At 50.8% G+C, this 8,633-nt stretch overlaps 1 protein-coding gene across 1 annotated transcript; it reads right to left on the bottom strand.

Moving 5' to 3' along the window:
• LOC121535756 (smoothelin-like protein 1) lies at nucleotides 1-7,756 on the bottom strand. The gene is made up of 7 exons (XM_041843017.2): nucleotides 7,695-7,756; nucleotides 7,361-7,480; nucleotides 2,366-2,848; nucleotides 1,494-1,783; nucleotides 1,283-1,397; nucleotides 1,043-1,194; nucleotides 1-722 (listed from the first exon to the last, which is right to left on the bottom strand). Exons 2-7 carry the CDS (start codon nucleotides 7,439-7,441, stop codon nucleotides 341-343), a joined length of 1,503 nt encoding a protein of 500 aa, XP_041698951.1. The 5' UTR covers nucleotides 7,442-7,480; nucleotides 7,695-7,756; the 3' UTR covers nucleotides 1-340.
• Nucleotides 7,757-8,633: the final 877 nt, after the last annotated feature.

The raw sequence follows: 8,633 nt of genomic DNA, 5'->3' as shown, positions 1-8,633 counted from the left end.
TAATATACATTGACATTTTATTTATCACAAACTTCCACAACATGATAATGAAATTGGAAAAGAACACAGCATGTGTTAAATATTGTTTAAAATATCACAACAGGTTATAATTTGCACACATTGTTGGAATCTGAGAATAATTCCAAACCATCACAAAGCCAGCTTTTGAATATACAGTAGTAATGTGTCACTCTTTAAGAAATTATGCTCATACACGCTAAACACTAGTCGTATTCCAAACTGTAAAACTATACTTCATCATGTGGCTCAATTGAAAAGTATTTATTTATCTCTCTGAATCTCACTCATTTGGTCTTTTCCATGTCCTTTTAGCATTAGCTTAAGCCTGTGCTTCAATTAACCCTCCAACTTCTCTTTCCTCACTCTCTTTCTCTTCATCTCCCTCCAGCGCTGATCTCTTCTCACTCTCTTTCTCTTTCCCATATTTGACTTCGTTCTCCCCATCCTCCTCCTCTTGTTGACCATCTATCTTCCCAGTTTCCTCAATCTCCTCTTTCTTCTCTGTAGTGGTTTCTACCTCTCCGTCTTTCATCTTTTCACTCTTCTCCTCCTCTTCTTCCTTGTCCTTCCTCTCCTTCTCTATTTTGGAGAGGTGTTGACAGAGGGCCTGGACATAGGTGAACACACACATAGGGTCCGGGCTGTTCCCCATCAGGATCATATCACCAACCTCCAACAGAGGGCAGCAGTCAGCCATGGTCCTTAGAGAGAGAGAGAGAGAGAGAGAGAGAGAGAGAGAGAGAGAGAGAGAGAGAGAGAGAGAGAGAGAGAGAGAGAGAGAGAGAGAGAGAGAGAGAGAGAGAGAGAGAGAGAGAGAGAGGGGGGGAAGAGATATGGAGGGAGAGAGAAAGAAAGGATGATGAATAATTTACAACACACACACTCAGACACAAACACATACATACATACACACACACACACACACACACACACACACACACACACACACACACACACACACACACACACACACACACACACACACACACACACACACACACACATACACACAGCTTCGTACTCTGCTGTGTTGAAGGCCAGGGTGAAGTTCTTCTCTCTCTCAGATGAGCTCAGGGCTGAGAAGTCAAAAGCGTCCGGGAAGAAGCGATGGATGAGCGCACAGAATGCCAGCCCATCACACCATGATGATGAGAAGTTCTCAATGGAAACACCCTGGGAAAGAGAGGGTAGGGTATCAGGCAGGGTTATGGAGCTCCAATGTCAGTACCTCTGGTGCACATGATCATGAATATCCCCTCACCTCGTATTTGCGGGTTTTGTTTTGACACCATGAAAGCACTTTCTGTTTGATTGTCGCCCCGTTTGCCACAGCCATAGATGATCTCTGAAGTTTGAAGTTGCGGACAACCGGTGTCCTGAAAATAAGTGAAAAGACAATACAATTATCGCTATTTAAAAACATTAAACATGAGCATGTTGCATTTTGTCATATTGAACATGTCAGAACTTACTCAGGGGCATTTTGCTGGAACTTTGCTATGATGTCATTTTTAGTGGATGCCCGGCCAGAACGGGCAGAGTTCCGTGGTCGGGCCACAGAGGATGGGGAAGAGGTGGTGGGACTCACGCCACTCTTTCTTTTTGTCTTCCCTTGCTTCTCCGAGTCCTTGCTTTTCTCTTTAACCTTTCCTCCTCCTGCCCCTTCCTTTTCTTTTACTGGTTTGCTCTTGTTCTCTGGCGCCTTCCCTGCCTCTCCCTTCCCTGCCTCTCCCTTCCCTGCCTCTCCCTTCCCTCCCTCTCCCTTCCCTCCCTCTCCCTCTCCCTTCCCTGCCTCTCCCTTCCCTCCCTCTCCCATCCCTGCCTCTCCCTTCCCTGCCTCTCCCTTCCCTCCCTCTCCCTTCCCTGCCTCTCCCTTCCCTCCCTCTGCCTCTCCCTTCCCTCCCTCTCCCTTCCCTGCCTCTCCCTTCCCTCCCTTCCCTCCCTCTCCCTTCCCTGCCTCTCCCTTCCCTCCCTCTCCCTCTCCCTTCCCTCCCTCTCTCTTCCCTCCTTCTCCCTTCCCTGCCTCTCCCTTCTCTCCCTCTCCCTTCCCTCCCTCTCTCTTCCCTCCCTCTCCCTTCCCTCCCTCTCTCTTCCCTCCCTCTCCCTTCCCTCCCTCTCCCTTCCCTGCCTCTCCCTTCCCTCCCTCTCCCTTCCCTCCCTCTCTCTTCCCTGCCGCTCCCTTCCCTCCCTCTCTCTTCCCTGCCTCTCCCTTCCCTCCCTCTCTCTTCTCTCCCTCTCCCTTCCCTCCCTCTCCCTTCCCTGCCTCTCCCTTCCCTCCCTCTCTCTTCCCTCCCTCTCTCTTCCCTCCCTCTCCCTTCCCTCCCTCTCTCTTCCCTGCCTTTACTTTTCTGTCTTTCCCCTTCTCTTCATCTCCTTTTCTCTTCTCTTCTGTTTTTCCCTCTCCTATCTTTTCCCCCTTCCCCTTTTTCCTGGCAATATTTTCTCCCCCCTTCTCTTTGTCCTCTTTCATATCCTCTTTCTCAATATCTCCATTCTTGACCACCTCTTGCCCCTTTCTATTCTTGTCCTCCTCCTTCTCTCCCTCCCCCTTCTTCTCTCCGTTCACCACTTTGGGGTCTTCTGTTTCTCCAGTGTCTGCACCTTGAGACGGCCCCTCCTCACCCTTACAAGCCTCTTCACCATTTACCTCATTGGCGTCGGTTACTGGCTGAGACTCCTCTACATTTCCAATGCTAGCCCCTGCTGCCTGTTCTGGAGCTTTAGCCGTATTAGCCCCAGACTTAACCCCATGACCTTCCACTGTGTCCTCCGCCAGGTGGTCTCTCTTAGGGGGGTCACACTCCTGCACTGAAGCCTCTTCCTCTGTCTGAGAGACAAACCAGATAAGATTACAATTGGTTATTCTGAGCACTTGAGATAGTTTTGGTTAGGGTTAGGGACAAACCAAAATGGTGAAACCCAGAACTGTTGTCATAGACCTGATTCTAAATCAGTTGTTGAGGGGAGAGAAGATGTAAAGTGACATTATAACTAGTTCAGAACTCAAATATAAAATGTGTCTGCTTCACTCCAGGGAATCCCCATAGTTACTTTGGCACTCCGAACACACACCTTCGGCTGTAGAGTTGTTTAATTACACAGCTCCGGCTGTAATATTACACACACGTTTTTCATAATGTTTTATGGCTTTAATTACGATTCAAACATATTACAGGTTTATGTTGCTTTATGTTATGCATTAAGATGTGTAAAGTTGCAGATAATACAGTATGTTGGAATTATGTTAGGTAAGTGAACTTCAGGAACTGTCCCAGGTGTCACTCCAGGTCATGACTCAGGGTGTCTTGTCAATCACACACACCTGGTATTCATTCCCTCATTAGTCTGTGTATAAGTGTTCCCTCTGCCCCCTTGTCCTTTGTGAGTGATTGTTCTTTGTGAGAGTGAGTAGCTCGGTTGAGCTACTCTTTCCTTGTATGTAGCAAAGGTGGATTTTTCCCTTGTGCTAGTTTCGTTTTGACGCTTGCTGCGCTTTATTCATGTACACTGAATAAACTCTGGATTTCGGTGTTTTACCTCCTGCGCCTGACTCCGTCATTGTCACGTTCGTTCACAGACGGGTCAGACCAAGGCGCAGCGTGATATGCATACATGTTTATTTAACGAATAAACACAACGACAAAACAATAAACAAACTAAACGTGACGTCCTAAGGCTAACAAACAATACAAGCCTCCACCACGGAACAACACAACACCTAATTGCCAATAGGCTGCCTAAGTATGCTCCCCAATCAGAGACAACGAGCGACAGCTACCTCTGATTGGGAAACACACCCGGCCAAACATAGAACTACAAAATCTAGATCACAAACATAGAAAATACAACATAGAAAATCACACCCTGACTCAACAAATAAGAGTCCCCCCCCCCCCCAAAGGTGCGGACTCCGACCGCACAACCTTTACTTAACAGGGTAGGGGCCGGGTGGGCATTCCGCCTCGGAGGCGGATCCGGCTCCGGGCGTGACAACCACCTATTCTCCGCCTTCCTGTTGCGCCCCTGGTCTGGTCTGGACCTCGGCGCGCTGCTTCCCCTCTCCTTCCTCCCACTATACTCCAAGCCCTGTCTGGACCCTGGTGTGGGAGACCCCGAACCTGGAGAGGGGCTGACGTCTGGGTCTGGACTGGAGCCGCTGACTGGAGCGGACTGCTCAGGCTCCGGACTGGAGCCGCTGACCGGAGCTGGACTGGGCACCGGTGGAGCGGACTGCTCTGGCTCCGGAGTGGAGCCGCTGACCGGATCTGGACTGGACCCCGGTGGAGCGGACTGCTCTGGCTCCGGAGTGGAGCCGCTGACCGGAGCTGGATCAGGCACCGGTGGAGTGGACTGCTCTGGCTCCGGAGTGGAGCCGCTGACCGGAGCTGGACTAGACCCCGGTGGAGTGGACTGCTCTGGCTCCGGAGTGGAGCAGCTGACCGGAGCTGGATCAGGCACCGGTGGAGCGGACTACTCTGGCTCCGGACTGGAGCAGCTGACCGGAGCTGGATCAGGCACCGGTGGAACGGGCACGGGCTGTGCCGGACTGGACACACTCACCACTGGTCTGGTGCGAGGAGCAGGTACGGGCCGAACCGGACTAGGAACATGCACCACTGGCTTGGTGCGAGGAGCAGGAACGGGCCGGGCCGGACTGGCGACGCGCACCACTAGGTTGATGCGAGGAGCAGGAGGGAGATGAGTGGAAGACAGCATTCAGCACAACCACGGGGCATTATGAATACCTGGTGATGCCCTATGGTTTGATGAATGCTCCCTCAGTCTTCCAGTCCTTTGTGAACGAGGTGTTTCGGGACATGCTTGGTCGCGGTGTAGTGGTCTACATCGATTACATCTTGGTGTATTCCGCTACGCGCGCCGAGCATGTGTCCCTGGTTCGACTGTTGGAAAATGACCTTTATGCTAAGGCAGAAAAGTGTATGTTTTTTTTCCAGCAGTCCGTCTCCTTCCTCGGATACAGCATTTCTACCACAGGTGTGGAGATGGAGGGCGACCGCATTGCAGCCGTGCGTAATTGGCCGACGGTAAAGGAGGTGCAGCGCTTCCTTGGCTTCGCCAACTATTATCGGAGGTTTATCCGGGACTTTGGCAAGGTCGCAGCTCCCATTACATCTCTGTTGAAGGGTGGGCCGTCCCGGCTCCGCTGGTCTGCTGAGGCTGACAGGGCCTTCAGTAAACTGAGGGAACTGTTCACCTCGGCCCCGGTACGGGCCCACCCCGATCCATCACTACCGTTCGTAGTGGATGCGTCCGAGGTTGGGATGGGAGCAGTCCTGTCTCAACGCTCGGGCACGCCACCCAAGCTCTGCCCCTGTGCGTTCTTCTCAAGGAAGCTCAGCCCGGCGGAGCAGAACTACGGCGTTGGTGATCGGGAGCTGTTGGCTGTTGTCCGAGCTCTGACCGTGTGGAGACATTGGCTCGAGGGGGCGAAACACCATTCCTCGTCTGGACGGACAACCGTAACCTGGAGTACATCCGGGCAGCGAGGAGGCTGAACCCTCGCCAGGCCAGGTGGGCCCTATTCTTCACCCGGTTTGATTTTACACTGTCATACATTCCGGGTACGAAGAACGTGAAGGCAGACGCACTGTCCCGGCTGTATGATACAGAGGAGAGGCCCAGAGACAATACCCCCATACTGCCAGACTCATGCATTGTGGCGCCGGTAGTATGGGCGATGGACGCGGATATAGCGCAGGCATTACGCACAGATCCATCTCCACTGCAGTGTCCAACTGGGCTGCAGTACGTGCCTGGGCTTATCCGTGATCGTCTGATCTACTGGGCACACACGTCACCCTCCTCTGGTCACCCAGGTATCGGTCGTACAGTGCGCTGCCTGACCGAAAAGTACTGGTGGCCTACCTTGGCTAAGGACGTGAGGGTGTATGTTTCCTCCTGCTCAGTGTGCGCCCAGAGTAAGGCACCTAGGCACCTCCCAGCGGGTAAAACCTTTACCAGTTCCACAACGACCATGGTCTCATTTGAGTGTTGATTTTTTTAACTGATCTGCCTCTCGCTCAAGGGAACACCACCATCCTGGTCGTTGTGGACCGCTTTTCGAAGGCCTGCAGCCTCCTTCCTCTGCCCGGTCTACCCACGGCTCTGCAAACTGCGGAGGCCCTGTTTACTCACGTCTTCCGGCACCACGGGGTACCAGAGGATATAGTGTCTGACCGAGGTCCCCAGTTAACGTCAAAAGTCTGGAAGGCGTTCATGGAACGTCTGGGAGTCTCGGTCAGCCTGACCTCTGGGTTCCACCCTGAGAGTAATGGGCAGGTGGAACGGGTAAATCAGGATGTGGGTAGGTTCCTGAGGTCCTATTTCCAGGACCGGCCGGGGGAGTGGTCGGTGTTCCTGCCATGGGCAGAATATGCCCAGAACTCTCTTCGCCACTCCTCTACGAACCTAACACCATTTCAGTGTGTTTTAGGTTACCAACCGGTTCTGGCACCGTGGCACCAGAGCCAGACCGAAGCTCCTGCGGTGGATGACTGGTTTCGGCGCGTGGAGGGGACGTGGAACGCTGCCCATGTTCACCTCCAACGCGCCGTGCGTCGTCAGAAGGCCATCGCTGACCGTCACCGCAGTGAGGCCCCCGTCTTTGTACCGGGGGATCGGGTCTGGCTCTCGACCCGGAATCTGCCCCTCCGCCTGCCCTGCCGGAAGCTGAGCCCACGGTTTGTAGGGCCATTCAAAGTCCTGAGAATAATCAACGAGGTCACATATAGGTTATTACTCCCCCCTGATTACCATTTTTCTTGTCTTGTCTTGTCAATCACACACACCTGGTACTCATTCCCTCATTAGTCTGTGTATAAGTGTTCTCTCTGCCCCCTTGTCCTTTGTGAGTGATTGTTCTTTGTGAGAGTGGTAGCTCGGTTGAGCTACTCTTTCCTTGTATGTAGCCAAGTTGGATTTTTCCCTTGTGCTAGTTTCGTTTTGACGCTTGCTGCGCTTTATTCATGTACACTGAATAAACTCTGGATTTCGGTGTTTTACCTCCTGCGCCTGACTCCGTCATTCACACCTCATCACACAGGAACAGGTGTAGCCCAGCACTTAGGTTACACGCAGGCATCCACAACCACCACCAACCCCTCCCACTGTCTTCGCTCCAAATACTACATCTGACCACACCGCAAAATACATCTAACAAGCCTGCCACCTCATAGTAAGGCTATATGACTTTGTCTTGATACAAAAAAGTTTGTATTGGTTTGTCTGTAGGTGGTTGAGGTTTGTCTCTGTATTCATATTGTCTTGGGGTTGTCTGTATCTGTTTATGGGTGTATTTCCTTCATCAACACAAACACACCTGATTGTTTTTGTTGTCCTCTGTCTGGTTGGCTGTTGGGTCGTTCCCAGAATCCTCCTGGTGGAGTGATACATCATCCATGGTTCCGTGGACTTTCTGTGTTTGTTAGTCCAACTTCCTCTGAAACATAAAGTTAAATCAGACTCTTTCTCTCCAAGGTTATTGGATTACTCCTGATCACTCAATATCTATGTACATTAAATGTCCAACTTCCATACAATCCGTTTAGACTCTGTTCTGTTCTAGGCAGAAATCTCTCTCTTGCTCTCTCTTTCTCTCTATTGCGCTCTCCCTCTCTCTCTTGCTCTCTCTCTCCCTCTCTCTCTCTCTCTACCTCTCTGTCTCTCTCTCTGAAAGTGTTGTCTGGTGTGTGTTGGTTAGTGAATGCCCCCTGCCACCCTCCTGCCTTGTGAGGATTCCGAGCCACTTTATCTGACCTTTAGAACAACACAGGTTCCAGAAATAGAGCTAGTGACATCGGCACATTCCAACAGCCGGGACAGCTGCATCTGCTCTGGAAACCATGGGTACACAGACATATACACACACACACACACACACACACACATGCATACATACACACATGAATACACGCATACATAGACAGACAGATAGACAGACAGGCACACGCACACACTCTCAAGTCATGCCCTAGCAAACAGATTTGCATAGTCAGGACTCAGTACTCAAATGAAATTGAATTATTACCCTGACCCCGAGTAAATGAGTAAATACACTCATTCAGACATAAGAGTTAAAGCTGGAATCCTTAATGGTGAAACTGCCACATCTGTTTGCGATATTACAACAGCAAAGAAGTTACTGCAAAAAACAAACACAGTTTCTTTCCCTCTGACATCATTGCACGTGTAATAGAAAAAGAGCATATGTCTTTTTTTTTACATTCACCACCATGTTCGCCGCTCCCAGCTCTGCTTCGTCAACAAAACAAAAAACAATAACAACAGCCGTGGGGTGGACAGTGGCGCTGTTTCCCTTACTGCGGATTCCATCATCCAGCGTTTGCGCTGTTCTGTGAAGGGACTAGTACACAGCGTTGTACGAGATCTTCAGTTTCTTGGCAATTTCTCGCATGGAATAGCCTTCATTTCTCAGAACAAGAATAGACTGACGAGTTTCAGAAGAAAGTTCTTTGTTTCTTGCCATTTTGAGCCTGTAATCGAACCCACAATTGCTGATGCTCCAGATACTCAACTAGTCTTAAGAAGGTCCGTTTTATTGCTTCTTTAATCAGCACAACAGTTTTCAGCTG

The sequence above is a fragment of the Coregonus clupeaformis genome, chromosome 2, assembly GCF_020615455.1.
Source record: "Coregonus clupeaformis isolate EN_2021a chromosome 2, ASM2061545v1, whole genome shotgun sequence".
NCBI lineage: Eukaryota > Metazoa > Chordata > Actinopteri > Salmoniformes > Salmonidae > Coregonus > Coregonus clupeaformis.
Note: the sequence above shows the minus strand (reverse complement) of the source record. Positions and strands in the feature narration are given on the sequence as shown.

Excerpts from the sequence above, each read along its gene's own strand:
- LOC121535756 (XM_041843017.2), bottom strand. The coding sequence starts at position 7,441 with ATGGATGATGTATCACTCCACCAGGAGGATTCTGGGAACGACCCAACA. Across the intron at positions 1,195-1,282 it reads ACAAAACCCGCAAATACGAG|GGTGTTTCCATTGAGAACTT; the intron begins GTGAGGGGATAT and ends TCTCTTTCCCAG. Across the intron at positions 723-1,042 it reads CTGGCCTTCAACACAGCAGA|GACCATGGCTGACTGCTGCC; the intron begins GTACGAAGCTGT and ends TCTCTCTCTAAG.